Genomic DNA, 22,819 nt, shown 5'->3' on the forward strand with positions numbered 1-22,819 from the left:
GAGTCGGTGGACGTAATGTCTCTTCGCGGTGGTCAGGATGGATGGATGATTGGTTAAAGGGGCTCGAATGTGCCGAAAGGGCCGAGTCAGAGTGATGAGAGAGGAATTGATCGGGTCTCTCCTCTGCCCCGTGACTGCTGCCATTGGTTGAAGAAACAGAACCAGAACTTGGGTCCCGGCGCTTCTTTATTTGCGCATAGAGGCTGCCATCAACAGGACCTCTTGTGTGAGCAATGTCTGTGACAAAAATAACGTGTTAATATGCCCATCTTAACATCCGATGAAAATACAGTAATTCTGATCTTGAATATCTTGCACCATTATAGGCACTCAGCATTCGGCAGGACTTGCCCTTTAAAAAGGGCGTTAAAATACGCTGATCTTTTACCCTCAAGACTGTCCTGGTATCGTTGGTTGAAGTTTTCGTAGGAATCCCAGCGAACTACAGGGTCAGCAGTGTTGTAATCAACCGTGACGGCCGGGTCATTTTTGTGGTACTCACGACCTGTGGAGAGATGCGAGACTTGTGTTTCAACGTTCGTTTTAAGTACAGTTTTGCCATCTGCAATACGTAGTGATGGAAAAGTGATTTTGAGTCAGCAATGAATTGAAGATGAATGAGTGCCCCCGACCTTTGATCTTCTCAGGTCCAGTTGAAAAGACAAACTCCACCGTGGCATCCAATGGAAAACGTTCATCTGAGGAAGGGGGGTGGGGGGGGGAGGAAATACATATAAAACTTTTAGGATAGACCCACAACGACCATGAAGATTAACTACTCAGATCATCGACATGACATCAGCAAGTCACAGTAGATTGAATCACTTCACGACACACGCAATGTTGACCCGTCGGCTGTAATTCAATTCTTTCCTCTAGTACGGACTAATATATTCCCCAGATGTGCTCTCAGTTACATAAAACCACAACGGTGTACTTAAGTACATCTTTGACGCTTCATAAACTATAACTTGGGGTCTACCACACACAAGCAATTTCTCAGTTTCACACAATCTGTATTCCAAGCAGGAAATGATGCAATCGGAATGCTCACGTTTGATTTAATTTGATTTTGATTCTCCCCTCCTTTATCTCTAACCACTTCAAACAAACAAAGCGTTGTTACATATGTATTATTGTAACATTGTGTGATTGTTTTATGTTATATGTTCCGTTGTATTATTGTTACATGTGAAATGCTCTGTGAAGCGCTTTGGCCCAGCTGCGGCTGTTGTGAACGCACGATATAAAGATGTATTGTGCATCTCAATAATTTTCAAAATCAAGCTAAATGTTTTGGAAAAGTCATTGAGAAGTCAGGGAAAACTATTAAGAAAAAGCAAATGAACACGGCTGTCATTACCGAATAGTTTTCACCTCTAATACACTGTAAAGGTACCTGTGCAAGCTTCGTCCAGTTCCCCTTTGCCAAACCACAGTTGGGATCCATGGATAGTGCAAGTGTGGAACTGGAGCCTGAACACGTTGTCCCTGTCAGCACTTTGGGCTCGTCTGTGGTAACATTTGACCTGCAGGGGGCAGCAGAGAATGAGGCCGACGCATAAAAAGTAGGCACCATAAAAGTACAGTACCATACATACATGGTTGTCAAAACAAGCCTGGAGGATAAATCTTCTCGATAACTGATTAAATCACAACAAAACTCAGGTGTGCTTTTTACTTTTGTTACTTTTCAATTTTATTTATTTTGTTGTTGCAGCATACTTCATAAGGATTTGTGACGGGTTGTCAAGAACAGACAGTGAGGTGGTTCGGGAATTTATACTGAGAATTATGAATTATATCGTAGGCCTCACAGTGCAGAGGTGCAGGGTTCGATTCCGGCTCCGGCCTGCCTGTGTGGGGTTTGCATGTTCTCCCCGTGCCTGCGTGGGTTTTCTCCGGGTACTCCACTTTCCTCCCACATTCCAAAAACATGCATGGCAGGCTGATTTAACACTCTAAATTGTCCCGAGGTATGAGTGTGAGTGTGGACGGTTGTTTGTCTGTGTGTCCCTTGATTGGCTGGCATCCAGTTCAGGTTGTACCCCGCCTACTGCTCGATGACACCTGCGTTAGGCTCCAGCACGCTCGCGACCAGATCAGAAAATGGATGAAAAAAAAATATGTATATATTATATAAATTTAATTAAAAAAACCCAAACATATTTTTCTAACGACAAGATGACAAGTGATGAGGAGGAATTACTTTCTTGCTAAATGGGGACTGCAATTATAGAGCATTATGGTAGTGCGTCCCTCTATTTTATTCCATCCATTTTCAAGACCGCTTATCCTGAAGAGGGTCGCGGGGAGTTGCTGGAGCCTAATCCCGGCTCACTTCAGGCGGATGGCAGTCTACACCCTCAACTGCTCGCCACTCAGTCATAGCGCACATGTAGAGACAAACAACCATTCACACCCACATTCAGACATCCCACCGAGTAGACACCGTTTCCACACTGCCTGCAGTGTACCACTGCAAAATCGGCGACTTCAATTTAATTCCATTAGGATTTTTTTTTTAACAGAATTTATTTTGGCTAGAACGAGAAAGGCTAATTTGATTGAATTTTTCGTCACTACCGGTATATCTTTTCTATATAATGTGGAAATAGCATTCGGGTAGTTGAATGTTTCCTCATGATTGCCCAAAAAACACTTTTTAGGTGGCCGTACAGCATTGTATGACTCAAGGAAGACCGACAGTAATTAGGTCTGGTGTTCGTCTGTTTAGATTACGACTACTTTTTATTCACTCGCAATGGCAGGAATCCACAGATTGCCCTATTTGGTAAATGTTTGTTTCAGATAATGTCACGATATCAACCTGATCTGGACCTCTCTGTCATTTCCTTTCAGAGTGAACTCACCATGATGTCACCTTTAAGCAGTAGTGCTGGTTCGATGGTCACGCACAGTCGCCTTCCCCCGCTTCCGTGAAGGTCACTGTGGGTCAAATAGAGAGCACAACACATGACGAAAGATACAAGGTAGACTTTTCATTTTAAAGTATTGTCGAGGTATCGGATCGGGACTCAGTATGGGCAGATTCTTAAATCCAAAGACTCGGAATTGGGTGACAACAAAGTGTGATCAGGACATCCGTAGTACTGTGAAGTAAATAAATGCTGCTGGCCAATATTAGAAGAAGGAGAAACGATATCAAAGAACACCATCGACTGAATCTGGGGCACTTCCACAAAAATGAAGAAAACTAAATAATGAGTTGAATTGGTTTTAGACTCATTTTGATCCTGCTGGAACATGAAAGCAGTGACATTGAAAACCAATGCTGGGCCACTTGTGCGTTGATTGAATTCACGGGGCCCCAAACAGCAACAAAAGGACAACGAGAGTCAGCAGCGATACACTTAAGGGACAATAAAGACTAGCACTACCTATTATAATATGACAGAACTATATTCATTCAGATTTTTTTTTTTTTTTTTTTGCCAAGAGACTTACTATATGCCTGAAGTGTAGACCAACTGCATCGACTGGTAGATCTTCAGGAAAGGGTAGTAACCTGCAGAGACAATCAGACAGATGGAGCCCTTATGATCATCCCGTAGTCAGAAGAATGCGCTGACTGCTATCCTTCCATCCCGACGGAGACCATCATTCGATTAATGATAAACGCGCTTGTGTTCCTGCGGGTGATCTGCTGAATGGGACCAACTATAACAATGGAAGTGGTTAACATTGCCGGGATTCAGCAGGGACGACCTGTTGAGGCATCGGGTCCCGCACACACCGTGTGTTACCATTGTGCATTTGGTGGCTCAAACTCACATCATCACATGACCGTGATGGATACCTAAAGCGAGACTTTCTACAAGACGTTTCTGTGACATGCCCGCCGGATACATCGAGCCTTCTATGTGAAATTAAAGGTCCTCGCTGTTCAGCCTGAAACAGCCCCCTGGCTCACGATCTCTTTTGTCATAGTTGTCACGGTGATATCAATGAAATGAACGGAGGCGAGTGAACACAAACCTCCTTCCCCTTGGAAGTTGGGGAGTGACGGGATGAGAACTTGGTGGAGGAAAAGTGGGCTGCTGTTCATCTTGATGGCTCCAGACAGAAGACCCCCAAAGTAATAGATATACCTGAGAGAGATTGAAAACATATTTGCATGAATGCAAGAGCTCATACAGGCAGGTGGAGAATTGCGACAATTTATCAATAATTATTTGTCACCATACAAAGCAAGCCCTGGAGCAAATAGAATACAAAAGAACGGAATAGAATAGAATCGAGACAGAGAGAGGCTGAATCAAACCTCAACAACCTTCATCCCCTCTTGCAGCCTACCTGTTTTGGGATGGCTGGAGGGAAGTGGACACCTTGTCTTCGCAGAACTTCCTCATGGCAAGAGTACTGAGAGCCTGATCCGCCCTGCACAAAAAAATGTTAGCGCACAGGCGCACGCACACGCGCTTTCAGTAGAAAATTTCCATGATGGGTCTCACACCAGACCCTCTTCATGCCAGAAATGAAATGAGGATACAGCTGGCACGGGCCACAGGATTCCAGTGTTCCTGTACTAAATCCAAAGGGCTTAATTCATCAAATTTCCCAGGAAGGTCAGAATGGAAATGAGATTTTTCCGGCCTTTGAGGAAAGAATTACATGCGTGAGGCAAATGACCTACGAATTGCAACTTTGTAATTCCTCGTTCAAGTTGAGGCTTGGGAGTTTTATCGCTCTTATGTCTCTTATTTTTACACTTGTATGACAAGTATGTATGTATGTATGTATGTATGTCTGTATGTATGTATGAGTTTCACGAACATTAATCGGATTTTATTTTGTGCAATATTTATGTTGAATGGGCGGGCCGGGTGGTCCAGTGGTTAGCACGTTGACCTCACAGTGCAGAGGTACCGGGTTCAATTCCAGCTCCGGCCTCCCTGTGTGGAGTTTGCATGTTTTTCCTGGGCCTGCGTGGGTCTTCTCCGGGTACTCCGGTTTCCTCTCACATTCCAAAAACATGCATGGCAGGCTGATTGAACACTCTAATTTGTCCCGAGGTATGAGTGAGAGCGTGGATGGTTGTTCGTCTCAGTGTGCCCTGCGATTGGCTGGTAACCGGTTCAGGGTGTCCCCCGCCTACTGCCCGAAGACTGCTGGGATAGACTCCAGCACCCCTCGCGAGGATAAAGCGGATCGGAAAATAGTTGGATGGATGGATTTATGTTGGACAAACATGATTTTAACCCTTTCATGCACCTTGTAACCTGATAACATGATAAGATGTCCACTGTAGTAACCGCTGTCCCTGAAAGGGTTAATGGGTGCGGCCAATATCCATTTTTTTTTTTTTAAATGAAAATCCAACAAACTTTTTTTTTCAGTTGAACTATAAGGCTCAGACGCTCCCAACAAGTTTCTTTTTTCTTTAATTAGGCTTGATCAATTAACAAAGCAAAGCTGATGCTTGGTGTCTAAAACACTCACCCTGCTGAGATCTTGCTGTAGTGCATGTAAGCTGCAATGATCACTCCTGTCTTGCCTTTGTTACCCTGCAGGAAGAATATACAACAAAAATATTTAAAAATATTTATTCCACATTCAATCACCTATTTGTTCAGTTTTGTTCAATTTGGGGTGAAATAGATTGGAGAACTTTGAACACGCAATCACACGCATTCCACAATGACCGCGCTGCAATGATCAAGCTCTCCCCATGAGTTTTGAATCCAAACATCCCGAAGCATTCCAAGAACATTCCAGCATCAAATTCCTAATGTGACCCCTCCAGATAGCACCAAAGGAGGCTGCACCACTGCACTCACAAATTAAAGCTTGTTAGGCACAGCGCGCTTCTCGGTGAAGGGCTCTGCATTCCCCGCCCCGAAGAAATCTTGTTTACGTCGGTCTTTCGGATGAATTACAGCCGGGGCAGACTTACATGTGGCTCTGGAACGTCAGCACACCACAGACATGGTCTGGGTTCGCGATTTAAATTCTCTTCGACCAAAAAAAAAAAAAAAAACCCAAAACGTTCACATCCAGTCAAGCCGCTTAGTGCTTGGTTAACTTTGTTGTCTGCTCGTCTCTGTGGAGCAGTGGAAAAAGTTGCCATTGCTCCACTCAAATGTGGCAATCTTTACATGGTGGTACGTACGGTTTTAACGTCAACATGTTAGTTCGTGTCCAACTTCCTAGCTACAGCTTTTCATACATCAACCATAATTATGTGTAAGACAGGATATAGGATGATCCTCTTCATTATCGGAAGATATTTCGCGCCTTTTTTTTTTTTTTTAATTGAACTTTCTGAGCGTTTCAAAACTCTGGGAAAGACCTAAAACATCTGTCTTGGGAAAAAAAAAAGCCAGTGAGCCCATGAACTCTGACCTTGCAGTGCAGGACCACCACGTGCTGGGGGTCAGAGGTCAGCCACGTCTCCATGACCTTGCATATGGCGCAGATTTTGTCCAGCGGCGGAGCATGGAGGTCGGGCCAGCCAAAGTCGTGAACCTGTTGTTGGCGGAGGAAAACGATCACGTGATAGGAAGTGAGTTCAAGAAAGGTGAAAATGAAATGACAAATGCAGCACGTATCGCGACCTTTTGATTCAATCGGCTCATATCATGGCGCCTTTCGGAGAGGTTGAGGAGCTGAAACAGAAAAAAAAATAAATAAATCTCTTGATTGATTGTGTCATTGTAACCCTTTCGGGGACAGCGGTTACTACAGTGGACAGCTGATCATGTTGTCAGGTTACAGGGTGCATCAAAGGGTTCCTTTATCACTATCAAATACTGTCAGATGCTGTTTCAATCAATATTTTGCTCAAATCTAGCTACAATAAGGTGAGCAAAAAAAAAAAAAAAAGCAGTCGCATTCCGGAAAGGAGAAACACATTTGTATTGGAGCTCATCGGGCATTGTGCAAGTACCGAAAGTCACGCCCAGTGTCACATCCACACTCTGCATTAAAAAATAAATAATTAAAAAATAAATAACTAAATAAAATGGTCATCATTTGCCTGCTGTATTTGCCTCACCAGAAACTTGTCTTGATGCTTGGACTTGAGCATGGCGGCCACCTCCTTGAGGTTGAGGCGGTACCGCTGTTCTTCCAGCTTGGGCGGGAAGAAGACGGAGATGATCCTCTCGGTGATGTAGGTGAGGTCAAAGTCATAGTGGCGCTCCATCACTCGCTCCATCACGCGATCCACACTGAAGCTCCTATGGAACGTGAGAGTGGGTGTCACTGAAAGTTGTTTGTGGCAGCTTGCGCAACATGGGCTTAAATCGAACTAATACAACAAAGGAGAGGTGATCTTTTATGAGAAAAAGAGGGCAGTCATTAAATTGAAGTGCAAGACACAAGCAAAAGAAAGCCCAGACAGAGATTCCTCTCTTTGTCGGAAAGAACTCATGAGCTGCATCGTAAATGAAAGAATGAGATGACCTTTTACCTCGGCAGCGTGTTTCTCTGCTTGGTGTAGGTCAACGACTTGGTGGAGCCCTGCAGTGAGAATGCCATCAAAACACGTAATAAGAATACAGTTTTGTTTTTTTTAATCTCCTATGCAAGTCCTATTTTGTTCTTTGACATCTGTTGTGAAACTGTGATCCTGTCTTGTGCTGTTAAAATGAGTTCTTAAATCAGGGGTGTCAAACCCATTTTCGTCGCGGGCCACATTTTAGTTACCATTTCCCTTGGAGGGCCATTATGACTGAAATCATATAAAGAAGTCAAGAATAACAGTTTATTCAACTATTGTTTAAGTTACTGTAATGAGGTGTTTGGCAACAAGAAAATGCTTCCAATGTCTCTCTTATTTATTAATATGAAAATTTGAAATTTTGGTACATATTTTAGCAAGCATCATGGAAGTTGCCATGTTTGATTTGCCTTCGCAGGCCACATAAAATGATGTGGCGGACCAGATCTGGCCCCCGGGCCTCGACTTTGACATCTGTGTCTTAAATGCTCAATTTGCTCGGCATGAACACAATTTAAAAGAAAAATATACCACATCGATATTTTATTTTATTTCATCCACAATGTATTTTTGACTGTTTTGTTGACTAAGAAAAAAAAGATCCTTTCCAAAGTGTGGTCCATGATGCAAGAGACAACATGTTACATTTACTACCGGTGTTCGTGTGTGTGTGTGTGTGTGTGTGTGTGTGTGTGTGTGTGTGTGTGTGTGTGTGTGTGTGTGTGGATGACATTTTGAAGACAGGCACAAGACTAAAGATAATGGGGGAAACAGAGGAAATTGCAAAGTGGAAAAGTAAATGTTTTGCCATTCAATGTAATGTATTTTACAGCGTTCCCTCATCTATCCCTTGACACAATGACGGGTCACCTGGGGGGGGTTTCGATCGCACTTGAGCTATCCCTGCCACGTGGCCCCTCTCTGCAGAAGGTCGAAAGAGCAGTGAGAGGACATGAAGATGCTTACCAGGTGTTGGGCATTTCGAGGCGGAGCTGTCCCTCTACGCTGCTGGAAGCCAATGAGGAAAGATGGCAAGCAAAATGGCACAATATGGAAGGAAGGTGAGCAAGAAAACAAAACATGAAGAATAAGAAAGGGGTGAGAAAGAGGAGGGAGGGCAGAGAAGCGAGGGGGGGCGGGTGCAGAGGAAAGGAAGGAGAGTTAATAAAACAAACAGATTCTCTAATGGATAAACATGACTACTTCCTACACCAACATCAACATTGGTCTTCAAGACAGGAATCCTGCAGTGCATGAGAAATGAAGAGAGCTGTGCCGACCGAGGGATCGCCTTCCCAGAAGCAAATTGGGGAAGAAAACCATTCAGTGGTTTTGAAAAAAAAAACATAATGGATTTCACGATATTTTGCGGATGTTTATTTTAGGGGGGGGGGGGTTGTTTGGTGGATAATCTTTGCATGTGTGCAGTAGATCTTCCCTGCTCTTTGCTGATTGGTGGCTGATTGGGGAGAGTGACCCCAATTTGCAACTCGCTTTAGGTGTGCCGCCACCTGCAAAGATTAAGCGCCACTGTTTAAAAGGGGGCGGCATGGTGGAGGTTGGTTCGCGTGTCAGCCTCACAGAACAGAGATGTAGGGTTCGATTCCGGCTATGGCCTTCCTGTGTGGAGTTTGCAAATTATCCCCGGGCCTACGTGGGTTTTCTCCGGGTGCTCCGGTTTCCTCCCACATTCCAAAAACTTGGCGTGGCAGGTTAATAGAATGCTCTAAATTTTTCCTAAGTCTCTGTGTGTCCTGCGATTGGCTGGCATCCAGTTCAGGGTGTACCCTGCATACTGCTCAAAGACAGCTGGGATAGGCTCCAGCACCCCCCGCGACCCTTGTGAGGATAAAGCTGATCGGAAAATGGATGGATGGATGTTCAAAAGGCCTTCGTTGTTTTCAGGAAAAGGCGTTGTGTTTTGTTGTGTTGGTAGTCAGTACCTGAGGCTGGCCAAATTAGTTCCTTGCCATAACCGTCATCTGTTCAGTTCATTCGTGTCGACTATCTATTCATGTCTTAGGGAACTTTGCCATAATTCATTTTGGTTCATTCATTTCCAGTATGTGTTCGGGCTGCACTAAGGCAATGGGAATTCTGGAGTGTTTACTCCAATCTCGTCCCATTGTGTCGTATGTGTCCCCCCTACCCCTGTGATAGTACTGTACTTGCTTGACCCTTCCTCAGTTGCCATCATGAGGAGCGGCCATAATATAGCTGCAAGCTAAAAAGCAGCTCCAACGAGGGTTCAAGTGATTCTGTGTACAGAATGCTTTTGAGAGCAAATGCAAGCACATCAGAGAGACTTACCAGGTCGTTGGCAGGAGCTGGGATACATGCTGTGGTTACCTAAAACACACAAGGGAAGCCACATGTGAATCACAGATACATAGTTATTTTGCTTAAGAACATCTGGATTGTTAAATATATTCAAGTGTTCAACTCCATACTGTAAACCATACGCAGTAGCTAAAACACCATCAACTGATGGTCCTCCAAATGTTTATAACTGCCTCTATTTATATTTTACACCGTAAATACACCACAAACTATTATCCCAAATCACTCATTTGAAACTCTTCTTACACCTTAAACGCTCGAAATAAATGGCTGACACATTTATTTCGAATCTTAAGGATGATTCAGCTATTTTAATAGCTATTGCGAAAACATACATTTGCAACAAAGGCTCTCCGTAAATTCTGCTAACAACCCAGGCTAAACTTTAGGCTGTCAGTTGAGATGTATCATCCGTCCTTGGGATCTATTAGTACGTTAGAATTATTAGCCAGCTCTTTGGCGCCATCTTGTGGCATCTTAGCACATAAAAATAGCAAAGAAGTTTTCTTTTTGTTTTTGGTTTTTTGGGTTTTTTTTTTTTAGAGACTAGCTGTACTCTGCAACAACAGACAAATGTCAATGTTTTCTCATCAACAAAATATAAAAATAACTTTTTCGTCCCGTTTTCATGTCAAGCCTATCATGTTGCGAGAGGAACATTGAGGCTGTCTGGCATGTGATCCACTGGTCTGTTGTTCATCTTCACGTCAACGAACTGTGACCAAAGGAAGCAGGAGCTTTGGATAGCTGTCTTAATGAAGAAGGTAGCGGCACAGGCATGCTTACGTAACGGATGCAACACACGAGGCGGGGTAAAAAAAAAAACACGAGGCAGCTCCTTCATCATGCGGCTGTTTTGGACTGTTTATTTGGACACAGGAAAAGGGCAAGGGCTTGTGTGTATCGACTTATGCACACAAAGGAAGTCTCACAGGCCCTGAATCTGGTGCTTGGGCTGCACACAAGCATGAAGCCATGTCACTTGTTGCTTGTACAGTAACAGCAGGAATCAACAGGAAGGCAGAGGGGCAGATAACGAGCTAAATCCAGAACCAGATCCGGGTGTGACTGTCAAATAACTGTCCGTTCATGACTCAGTCTGAGAATTGATGGCCTTCTATCTCCACAGAGAAATTCACCTCTGTTCTTGTTCCATGTTGTGAATCCTTGGCGCTTTTCTCTTTCCGTGCCTGAATCCAAATTCTGACCATATAACTTTAGGCATTGGAGCCTGCGTCTCTTTTTCGCCTCTCTCACTGGATCAGGTCTATTTTATTTATTTATATTTTTTTTTACGAGTATGTGAACAGTCCAAAAAAATCTTGAAATCTATTTATGACTCTGCAGGAGCATATGAAAGCCATTTTCTGGGGTAAAATGTGGCATGCTCCAGCGTCTTGCATCTATAATCCAACAGAGCTCCCCCCGCTGAATGCATTAACAGGCAATTGATTATTTTTCTTTTTTTTGTAAAAAGCCAACATAGCTGCTAGACTTTTTGCAAGCATTTTGCCAAAAATGTTTTCTTCCAAGGCAGAATCATGGACGAGTGCTTGGTGGTGACCGCATATCAGAAACCGTTCCTGACTGTAAATCTAAGTTCATCCAGTGAAGTTGGTAGGTTGTGAAAAAAAATGTGGAACAGGCAACAACCCCTGGTGCGCCTTTGAGAGCAAGAACAAAATTGTTATATGCACTCCTGAAGCGCAAACATTTGTTGTTTTCAGTGTTTGTACAAAACGTGTCAATGCCGAATAAAGCTGCATTGTATTGTATTGTATTCCCTTCAGCGTAGCTCCATCTAGTGGCTGTGAAACGCAAATGCAGCAGCTATTGTAGCTTCTATTCTATGCGCCATATAATGTGGTGCAATCTATACACGAAAACAGTTTTAAAATAGGCCATTCATTGAGGGTGCGCCTTATACTCGCAAGTGCCTTATACTGCGGAAAATACGGTCAATAAAAACAACTCAGCAATTTTTTTCGGAGCAAACAACTCACTTGCTATCCAATGCGATACTAACATTATTATTGCCATATATTTTACTAATTTATGTTTGAAAGTTATTCCAACTTAAATTATTTTATTAGACCCAAAATCATAGGACACGTTTTGGGTTTTTTTTCCCACAGTGTGTGGTCCTTCACACACGGTTACAGTTTCTTCCATGGCACTTTTTGTAAAATTAAATGCCCAAGCTTGCTCCTTGTTTCTAAAAACATATCTGGCCCAAGATGATGGGGGACGTCCATTTAGTTTATGTTTTTAATCATTACACGATCCGCCATTAAATATCTCTCCTGCTGACATTTCTTTCTGTCGTCGCCTTTGCCTTCCCTTTAATTAGCCACCTTGGCACACGCCGGCTAATTGACATTCCTGACATCCCCCCAACCCCCCTTAAAAAAAAAAAAAAAAACAAAATCAAAACAAAAATCATACATTCATGTTTGGTCATAGTCAATCCACTCTATATAAATCGGTGGAATAGTTGGGAACCGCGGCAATACAAGCTGCTCCTTCCAAGAGGAAAGCCTTTCTCCTCCCTCAGCCGAGCCTGGAAGGAAGCCACATGGATACAATTCAAGGTGTTTCAAATTTCTCGTTGTTATGACTACAGCTATCCAGTATGTACCCTGCAGCGTGAATCGGGCTATACTCGGGTCGGGATTTACCCGTGTCACCCTTGATTCACCTTTTGTTCTGCCTTTTATAAAGAGCCAGAAACCTCATGTTGTGAAAAGGCCAGGCGAAGGGTGGCTGCGAAACCACAACAACAAAAACAAAACCAAAAAAAATAAATAAAAAAACCACCACACCAGATTTCCATCTCCTCAAGCCAATGCTTACGCAGAAACTTCCTGCCAATAGACCTCCACCCATCCCTCCTCTATGTGTCTCTTCATTTGAGGTCGTAGTTTCTTCAAATTTCGAAGGTCTTATCACTCTACCCTTCCCCTTTACACGCCCCACCTTTTCCCGACATCTTCCCCTCCCTCCACTTTTCCTCTTTTCACAGCACCTCCCCAGCGCCCACTCTCCGTCAAGTACTTCCGTCTGCTTTCTTCAAATCAAATCCAAACAAAACAAAACCATACCCCAAAAAAAAGGCTTCCTCTTCCTTTAACTTCCTCTAGTCAATTCCAAACAAAACAAAACCATACCAAAAAAAAAAAAAAAAAAAGGCTTCCTCTTCCTTTAACTTCCTCTAGCCTTCAAGGTTTTGATCAAACTTTACAAAGTACGGTAGTGTCTAGGCTTAAGAATTGAATGTATTCCATGAAGAAAAATAACTTGTAAAATATAATTATGAAAATGGAATACATGACATTGTAAAGAAAAGAACTGGTTTTATAAAGTGTTGTTATGCTGATGGGAGGTTTGAAGGGGGCGTGGCCTAGTGAGTGATGTCAGGAGCTGCAGTCACCCAATTAGCATCTGCTCCATGCTCCTTATGAGTGCTTTCATTTGGTATTTTTTTCGTTTGACTGTAAAATCGGGTTCAATAAACAGCTGAAAGTGCTTCTGTGATTTTTTTTTTCTTCCACTTCACTCCACCTGCGGAGTGTTTGAAGCTCACTTATGACTCCATTTTTGACTAGTAAATACAAAGGGGCGGGGGGGGGGGACAATCAAAAGCTTGTAACTGAAAGAAAATGTAATTTGAGAGGCACACGTCAGTCAGCTTCTCTCTCCGGTTCAAACATCTTTTGAGTTTGGGTTCTTAAAATGACTGAAAGGTCAATGGTTTGATCTATGTCCATCACTAACGACAATGTTGCGATGTACTAAACCGGTACAACATAAGCTCATGTTAATCACATCAGATGAATATAATTAAGGTGGCTTCAGAGCCATACACAACACTACAGTGCACAATAGCTTTAGAATTACCAATAATTCATATTTTTTTTTCTTCTGGGTACTCAGGTATATTCACTTTGCCCTCAATGCAGGTGGGCCTATCAAATGACACTTGGAATTCTGACCCCCATTAGCCTCTCTTAAGACTCCTGTCCTCTTCCTCTCCATCCATTTATTTTTTTCTCTCCTTCGTTTTTGACGCGACAAATCCATGTGGAGCGTAGCTAAGTGATACTGCACTGGTTTGTTGTCTCGATGTACGCTTCAAAAAGGATGTTCAGGTGGTGAGCGAGTGGCCCTGCTATGTTGTTGATAAGTCAAGCATATTTTACGCATATTGACATTTCCTTCAAGATGGGAAAACAGCATTTTCATTTAAGAAATAGGATCAAATAAATTGAATATGAGCATCATAGGTTTTGACAAAAAGTCATCCGTTGGTTTGATTAGCGATGGTAGGTGTCAAACTTAAGGCCCGGGGGCCATTTCTGGCCTGACAATTTTTTTATGTGGCCAACGAATGCAAATTATACACCTCGATTTCATGTTTCTTGCTAAAATATCAAATGTCCAGAAACTGCAAGCATTTTCGTGACAATCCCCTTTTAAAGTAAATGTAATATTTGAACAAACAGTTTTCAACTGGGCTCAAATTTCAAAGCTAGTTATTCATCAGTTTGTTGTGTATATGTAATATGAGGAAATCAGACATTTACTTGTGTTCACAGTCATAAAGGCCTTCCCAAGGAAATCATTAGCGCGATATGGCCCCACAACTTTGACACCGCTGCTTCAAGGAAATAAAGTGTTGCATAAAATGTCTTGATTTATTATTTTTTTTATGTTCATATTCTTACAGTTGATCAATTTCAAATGTGAATTATGATCTTAGTGAGACCTGAAAAGGTTCTCTTAGTTTTCAAATGAACCAAGCTAGCCAAGTTTTTCTTGCTACTTCTGTCAGTTACGATAAGCTAATCCCATCAAACTCGTATTTGGCGGTACAACAGAGTCATGTCGCGTTTATCTGTTCCTTCATATTAAAAAAAGTGAGTTAACGACATTTTCGGATTTCACGTGCTTGCTTTCATCCTGTCTTTCAGCTTATCAGACAGAGCAATTTCTTCTGGGTAAATAGAAGCGGATGTCTGAGCAAAAAAATACAAATAAAAATCCTGCTGAGCTTGATGCTGGTAAAATATAAGTTACTACTTTTTGACATTTTCCTGGTCCTTGCCACCATTCTCATAAGAACACAGGATTTGCTTTGATGGCTGGCCTTTGGCCTAATTGCCTCGCCATTCCTCCAACTCCTTTGGGAAGGCCAATCACAGCACACTGATGAAAGCTGCGCCAAATCAGCAACGAGAGTCGGAGCCGGCTGTGACCCTTTGCGGGCTTTCATCCTGGCAAACATCAGACGGCGAGCTGTGATGTGCACAAACCACAGTGAGGTTTGACTTGCAATAAGATCCGGGAATTGTGGCTATGATTGAGAGACCAATGCTGGGGGAACAGATGTGACACGAGCTATGAAAAGGCGACAGACGTGGCAGATGTCATGTACTACAAATACCAACCAGAGATGATCCAGATAAAGCACGAAGGCAACAACAATGTCAACTCCCCGTCTTAATTTGGCTGATGAGAACTTGCTTATAATGATGTCCCGTTGTATTTTTGAAATACGAACTAATCAGAGCACCCAGGAGTGGATTAGGCTCAGCCTGAGAGGCGACACTATATTGTCAATAAAAATGTAACACTTCACTCAAGCCCCAATTCGATTCCATTTCCAGTTTTCAGTTCCTGACTTTGATTCATTTCGATTTTGTAAAATCTTTTTTTAAACAAAATGAATGGCTCATTTTATCACCAAAAGATGTTTTTATTTTAACGTCTGCATGTTGTGCTTGTTACAAAGAATAACTTTTTAAATAAAGTTTTGCTGAATTGTTACATCCCTAATTATGAAAAATACAATCATATTTTCCAAATATAATATTCTCGTAAAATCATCCTTTTTCATCATCAACAATGTGTGAAATCCCAACATGAGGAAATGGCCCCATTTTTTTATTTATTTATTTTTGTGTTTTCTAAAGAAGGCAAAACAAATAGTGTCTTTGTGAAAAATAATCATAGTTGGTGTCTTTTTTGGCAACACTAACCGTGATCTCGCCAAGCCCTCAAAACGCACCCCATAAGTCGAATAAGCATGCCATGGTGGCGTGGCTGAGAAAAGAGCACCCTGAGCAACACGGGAGGACTTCAAGGCCATGGCTAAGCAAAATCAACACCTATGGGTGAAAAACTTATACCTGGGACTTACAGCAGTGTTTCCACAACTTTTATTGAGCCGAGACGCCCATCTTACAATAGGTAAGTATGACGGCACATCCATCCATCCATCCATTTTCTGATCTGCTTATCAACACGAGGGTCGCGGGTATGCCGGAGCACATCCTAGCCATCTTCGGGCATTAGGCAGGGTACACCCTGAACGGGTTGCCAGCCAATCGCAGGGCACACAGAGACGAACAACCATCCGCGCTCACACTAACGCATAGGGACAATTTTGAGTGTTTAATCAGCCTGCGATGCATGTTTTTGGAATGTGGGAGGAAACCGGAACACCCAGAGAAAACCCACGCAGGCACGGGGAGAACATGCAAACTCCACACAGGAATCGAACCCTGCACTTCTGCACTGTGAGGCCGACGTGCTCACCAGTTGTCACTATACGTGGCTGGCATAGATAGTTGGATAAAGACGCATGTATAATTGCTAAAGTATAATTTTCAGACAAATGAAGATAAATTGGATCATTTCCCTCGGCACCCCTGATGGTCTTTCACGGCACACTTGGGTGCCAAAGAACCCTGGTTGAGAGGAGCCCATATTGGTAACTTCTGACATATGAGGCCAGCTAACAGAGTTGTTCACACTGTCTCCGTCTGGGTTCAGCACTTGTTCCCATCCTCTCCTTTGGCTCTGAAAGGAAAAGAAATCAACCTCTGTGTGCTTCATTCTGACTCGGAGCAGCTGAGAGGAAGGCCGAGCATATGTTAGGTCACACGGGTCCCTGAGGTGGAGCTTTAACCTCCACGTGGAATGCATTTCCATGTTACGGAGTTGGGTCAGTGCACACATCAAGAGAAATAAATGCCCACAGCGAGCATGCAGTCCACCCCCCCCCCAAAAAAAACAAGAATGCACACATGTTCCTGCTTGCACATGCGCGTTCATTGCTGCTTGTGCGTGCGGAAGGCCGCGCACTTAAAGCGCACGCTGACAAAAATATCAGCTTTCCCATAAACAAGGACTCAAAGCTGGAAAGCTAGTACGTAAATAAGCGTGAGCAAATAAAACAAAACAGGAAGACAAGAGTCAGGATCAACCGTGTAAACAAACTTTTCACTCCTTTCCTCCCTCTCCAAACCTTTGTGCTTCGGGCGCCGTCCATGGCATTTCTGTTACCGATCCTGATCTTAATAAGAACATTCAGATACCCACATTTCCCCAAAAAATAAATAAAATAAAAATCCTCCCTCCCCATTTTCCACAGCTGCAGCTCCCATCAGCCTGAATCCCGTTTAAAGGAAGCACAATAAAGCTGTCACATTTATCGCATAGCACAATCTTAACTTTATTTATCTGTGTGATATTTTTTTGAGGCATTGTTTCATTTTGTTTAGCTTTGCGAAGTATCAAAAAGAAGAAACGTGGTTTAGCAGCAGCCACTGACGGTTTGAAAATAAGTGCGGAAGGATGTTCGTCTGATTGACTGGCGACAATTCAAGTTCACAGTAACCCCAAAAAAGACAGATGGTTATAGAAAATGGATGATTTTTTTTTTTTTTGGTTTTGTTTAGTTCTTTGGGTGGGTGTCATTGTTGATTTGTGTACACACCCAGCTATATCGAAGTCTCGGGTTTTTTTTGCTTGTATTGCAGTTTATTGAAAGCACTTCTTTGATTACAATAAAACCTTTCACCTGGTAACTTTCAAAAAGGTGTTTACGGGCAAAATGCCCCTAAATCCTGAAAAAAAACAAGTTCACACAAACACACGCACACACTTTATCATGTTTTCATAAGTTTTCGGGACGTATAATCAGACACGCCTACAAATGGGTACCGGTACACATGAAAACAGGCTCACCCATGCACACGCGCGCGCGTGCGCACATGCGCGCGCGCACGCACACACACACACACACACACACACACACACACACACACACACACACACACACACACACACACACCCACACACACCCACACACCCACGATAGCCCACACACACACACACACACACACGGTGGACCGAGTCAGACCTTGGCAAAGTCAGTAGTGATGCAGTGTCTCTCATGTCAAAATCAGCCCCCCATCACACACACACACACACACACACACACACACACACACACACACACACACACACACAAAACATGTCTTCCTATCTCTGCAATTACCAGAAGTGTCTGCGATAGCACAGTTGTCTGTGCCGGTTGATCATCAGCAGAGACAGACATTAGGTCCCTGCCACATGACATTTGGTTTGTGTTATCCTAAATGACTCACTCACATGACTAAATGGTGGAGGGGGTACGGGGCCAGCTGCAGGGGGGCCTGCACTCAAGGCCACATAAAGTAAACTAGAGATTCATCAGGAGCGATACCACAAACTGAACTCCCAACTTTGCTTGCTGAAAAGTGAAACACGAGAAGGATGTTGGAAAGATTCAGAGAGGGATTTGTTAACCATTAAATGGCCGATAAAACCACAAAGTCGGTAAAATGTCCCTCATGTTTAAACGGTAAGAAGGGGCAAAGAGTCACCGATTACATCACAGCAGAGGTATTATTTGACCAGCAAAGGAAGTCTGGTGGGACATGGAGGTGGGGGGCGTTGGCTTAGCTGTATGACGGGAAAACACAAGACTGTACCTGAAACATGGTTACTATTCTATCGTCCCGTGGCATCATCGCTTCCTCAGCTGTTCTCGCTCTCTAGGCAAGGGGTCAGGGCTCCGTTTCCTGCACTCTCTCCTAGATGGAGTGTCTGACTTTTGGGTTTGGTAAGACAACGAGCACCTTAATCATCGGGTATTACATCAGAAGGATGACGTTGGCACACAAATGAAGCCCCGATTACACAAGATCAAGTAGCTGGCACATGTTTTCCTTTCCTTCCAAAGTTTATTTTGGAATTATATACAAATGTAATGACTCCATGGATGTGTAGGCATGAATCTGTCTCACAGATGTTCAGTTTTGTTGATGTTGGAAGTCTGTTGAATGGGAGTTTTTTTCTGAGTGTGTCTCTGAAACAAGCGAGTGATGTACGTGACCTTTCATTTCCATTGTTTTACGGGGGCGGGTACTCAACTCTGCATGGCAACAAGCAGTCGCAAGTGCGCGCTTGCCAGTAAAACGTAGATGGTTGCCACCTCCTTTTTTTTCATTTTTGAACGTCTGAGCACAACACTTGTCAAATGTAGCTCACGTCCAGTAGTTTACAAGACCGACAAGATAAAAGCACCCGGAGGACGCAAAAACAAGGCAGCGGGAATTGTAATTCCATGTCCACACTCCACATTCTGTGCCGGTGCGACAAATCTTCCGGGCAGCTCTTTGAACTTGACATGTACTTTAAAAAAATATATAAAGACATAAACAAGGAGTCTATTGTTAAGAGTGTTGAAATTAAAACATAGGAAGCACACACACAAAAAAAGAAAACGCTAAAGGGGACCGTTTAGAGCACAGGTGTCTAAATCGAGGTCCGGGGGCCAGATTCGGCTCGCCATGTCATTTTATGCGGCCCGCGAAAGCAAATCATGTGTGTGACCTTCCAGGAGCCTTGCTAAAATTGTACCAAAATGTCAAATTGCCATGTGTCATAAATAACATAAGGATTTTGTAATCATTTTGCTACCCTGTTTACACGCACTTGAAAAATAATTGAACAAACAACAAATGAATAGTTGACTGGTTTCAAAACGAGTAATCCATCAATTCCAAGTCATAATGCGATGTGATGAATTCACATTTATTTGGTTTCACTGTCGTAATGGCCCTTCGAGCGAAGACGTTAACCCCAAAGTGGCCCGTGACAAAAATGAGTTTCACACCCCTGATTTAGAAGAATGAGCACAATGCACGTAGCGAGTCAACCCATAATACGCTCGACAAATTCTGTTTCTGATGTTTAACATGATATCATCAAAAAGTGCTATTTGTTCTTTCACGGTGTGTTGAATGTCCTGTGTGTTACTGAATTGCATGACATTATTGAGGATTTTTTTTTTCTCTATACTTCATAAATTATACGGTCAGTCCCTCGAGCATGTGACTCTCGATGTGACTGACTTATGCAGTCTGAACTTGTGATGTCGGACGGCAACCAATGGCCTCTTTAATCGAGACATCCCGTTATTTTGCAGATATTTTTTTTTCTTTTTTGCATTATCCCATTAGAGCCGCAACTGAAGACAGCAGTTTGCTTTTTCATCCCAACATCCTGACACAAAGTTGGTGCCCTGCATGCCGCTGTTACGGATGCACCTCCCAAAACTGAAAATTGCCAGGTTGCCTTTGCACCCTGATTTGTGTCTGTGATTTTCTATGAAAAATGACACGGGGGGAGTGAAAAAAAGGCACAAATTGCTTCTTTCTCTTTCCAGGCAGTGCAAAAGAGCTTTTGATGAAGTTTTCTGTTAGGCCAGCGGAAATTCCCACTCTTTGCCAATTATACAGACGGGCCAGTCAACTTGTCAAAGGTTGCATTTCATAAAACTTAATCCTTCCTTCTCCCACTGTTCCCACTTTTCCCTCCTCCCCGTTTCTCTCATTGTCTTGTTCCAAATTTCTCTCCACATCTTTGCCCCTGGGCCTCATGCAGCAGGCCCAATGGACGCCAATTTTCCACTGGGGATCAAGATAAGAAAGGTCTGTTCTCGGAAGAAAGAAGCATGCCCAAAATAAAATGGCTTTTTTGGAAGCTGTGCGTTTTAAGAGGATAGAGATGAGCCAGCTGCACGCCGTCGACACGGTGGGCAAAGATTTGGGGAAAGAATGACAAAAGAGGAATGAAATATTTTAGCAGAAGAAAGTCAATTTTATCTTCTTTTTCGTGAGAATGGACACACATGATACTCAACCGTTCAGTTAAAAAAAAAAAGGTAGAAAGAAAGATGAGTCACCAAGGTGACAACTAGAAGCAGGATGTAAAGGTGGCGGACATCCCGTGTCAAAACACGCATATAGTACACTGCATGTAGCGAGGCGGCGCCAAATGGGAATGAAGTGCAAGAAAGGAAACACCTTGAACTTATCACACTTGTAACAGCTGTTTACCGACATCCAAAACCAGGCTGATGAAAAGGCCTTGGACCACCAAACTCCACCTACGCTAAAACGAATCTGAATATATCACCTCCCAGCCTCCTTCGAGGTTAAAAATGGCGCCCAGAGGCCCCTTCACCCCTGCCATATCCGACCACTCCTTTCCTGGGCATCCAGAGGCGATTGATATCATCAAGCAAAATGCATGTGGAGAACGACGACAGGGCAGCTTATTCCAGAAATTGCTGCTGTACTGAATCTCAACTACCGGTACGTTTGTCCTGGATGCCATGTTACGGATGCACGCAGAGGTGTGAACTCCAGGTTCAGAAAGTAAAAACTCGGCCACAGTTTGGCTTTGGCCACATGTGCTTCTTCTCAACCGGCTCGTTTAGAGCTCATTTGCCTGCCAGTTGAGTCGAAGCACCTGTGGCCAAAGCCAAACTGTGGCCAAGATTTTACTTTCCGGACGTGGATTTCACACCACTGCATGCATGTTATGAAGATTTTGTTAAATGGGTTTCTGACTATCCGCTTGTAAACATCTGTCACGTTGATACTGCATAAGACGGACAAAATTACATTGATCGATTGATTGATTGACTGACAGAGTGATCGAGAGGTTTGATGACGGCATGCCGTGTGGTATGGCGTAAACACTTCAGTCCTAACAGCACTGTTTGACGTTTTGGCTGGTTTCACCTACAGATAGAACAGAGGTGTCAGCATGTTTTTAAGTGAAGCTAGCCTGCTAGCCTCTCCTCTTCAATGTATCAATATCCATATCCAGAAAAAAAAAACTTAAAAATTAAATTTAATTCCTAATAATAATAACAACAAAAACAATAATATTAATAGCAACAACAACGCAACGATTATCTGCACCAACTGCACAACTGTCATCGTATTGTAAGTATGGCATCACTGCTCACATTATCTCCGCTTGATGACTGTTCACATCACACGGCTGTCATTGGGTGGTACGACTGCACAATGGTAACATGAAGCAAAGTCTTTCTTCACTTATATGTCATGTCTTTAGTTTCTCGTAGCTGCTTGTTTTTGCAATACGAGTGTAGCCTATGCTATATATGGAGACAAATTCCTTGGCCAATAAAAATGATTCTGATTCTGTAGATCTAAGAAGCCATCTTGTGTGGTTCGAAGACAAACAAGATTATTAGCACAACTCATGAAAAAAACGCAATGTCCACATTTGAGCTGAAGAAAGACGAAAACACGATAACTTTTTAACACCTGATATGAATAATACGAAGCAATTTTCTGTCCATTCCGGAGAATACAGTGAAAAGAGGATTTGATAGACCTCAACCTACCCACTCTTACCCACTCCAAGCATGGCTGCCACACCCCCCACCCTCAACCCCCCATCCCTAACTCAACTCTGTCTATTCATTAGAGCATCCCTCCATCAATGAGCCTTTCACAGAGGCAGCAGGGCGGCTATGGAACGAGCTTGCAGCTCTTTCTGAGGAATGTGACAGGGCGGCTACTGCATTAGCGCACGTCTCCAGACTTCTGCACCCACTGTGCTCTATTCGAACACTTAACTGCAAATAGTGCATCTACTATGCTTATTGATGTGACACATTCACTATTAAAAGTATACCTCGTGTCCAACTCAAGCCCTGCGGGTCATATGAGGTACTCGACATCATTTCATTTGGCTTGTGGAAAGTTGCTCCAAATTTTCCTTGAATTCGGTTCAAAACTAGCTATTAATTATAAAACATGAAAATAATCAAATGCAGGTCATTTGATGAGGCAATTTTTA

General features: G+C 43.1%; 1 protein-coding gene across 1 annotated transcript in view; it reads right to left on the minus strand.

Annotated features, from left to right (window-relative positions):
• The window catches only part of tns2a (tensin 2a), a 42,101-nt gene that overhangs the window by 9,794 nt on the left and 9,488 nt on the right, over positions 1-22,819 (minus strand). Inside the window, exons 4-18 of the mRNA XM_019862921.1 lie at positions 9,776-9,814; positions 8,432-8,473; positions 7,436-7,485; positions 7,019-7,202; positions 6,579-6,629; positions 6,367-6,489; positions 5,464-5,528; positions 4,318-4,401; positions 4,000-4,112; positions 3,469-3,529; positions 2,874-2,949; positions 1,400-1,529; positions 633-698; positions 389-505; positions 2-237 (exon numbers count right to left, since the gene is read on the minus strand). Of these exons, the coding sequence (XP_019718480.1) occupies positions 2-237; positions 389-505; positions 633-698; positions 1,400-1,529; positions 2,874-2,949; positions 3,469-3,529; positions 4,000-4,112; positions 4,318-4,401; positions 5,464-5,528; positions 6,367-6,489; positions 6,579-6,629; positions 7,019-7,202; positions 7,436-7,485; positions 8,432-8,473; positions 9,776-9,814 (1,437 nt within the window). The remainder of the gene's footprint in view (position 1; positions 238-388; positions 506-632; positions 699-1,399; positions 1,530-2,873; positions 2,950-3,468; positions 3,530-3,999; positions 4,113-4,317; positions 4,402-5,463; positions 5,529-6,366; positions 6,490-6,578; positions 6,630-7,018; positions 7,203-7,435; positions 7,486-8,431; positions 8,474-9,775; positions 9,815-22,819) is intronic.

This window comes from Hippocampus comes, unplaced genomic scaffold, assembly GCF_001891065.2.
Source record: "Hippocampus comes isolate QL1 unplaced genomic scaffold, H_comes_QL1_v1.1 scaffold1, whole genome shotgun sequence".
NCBI classification, from domain to species: Eukaryota; Metazoa; Chordata; class Actinopteri; order Syngnathiformes; family Syngnathidae; genus Hippocampus; species Hippocampus comes.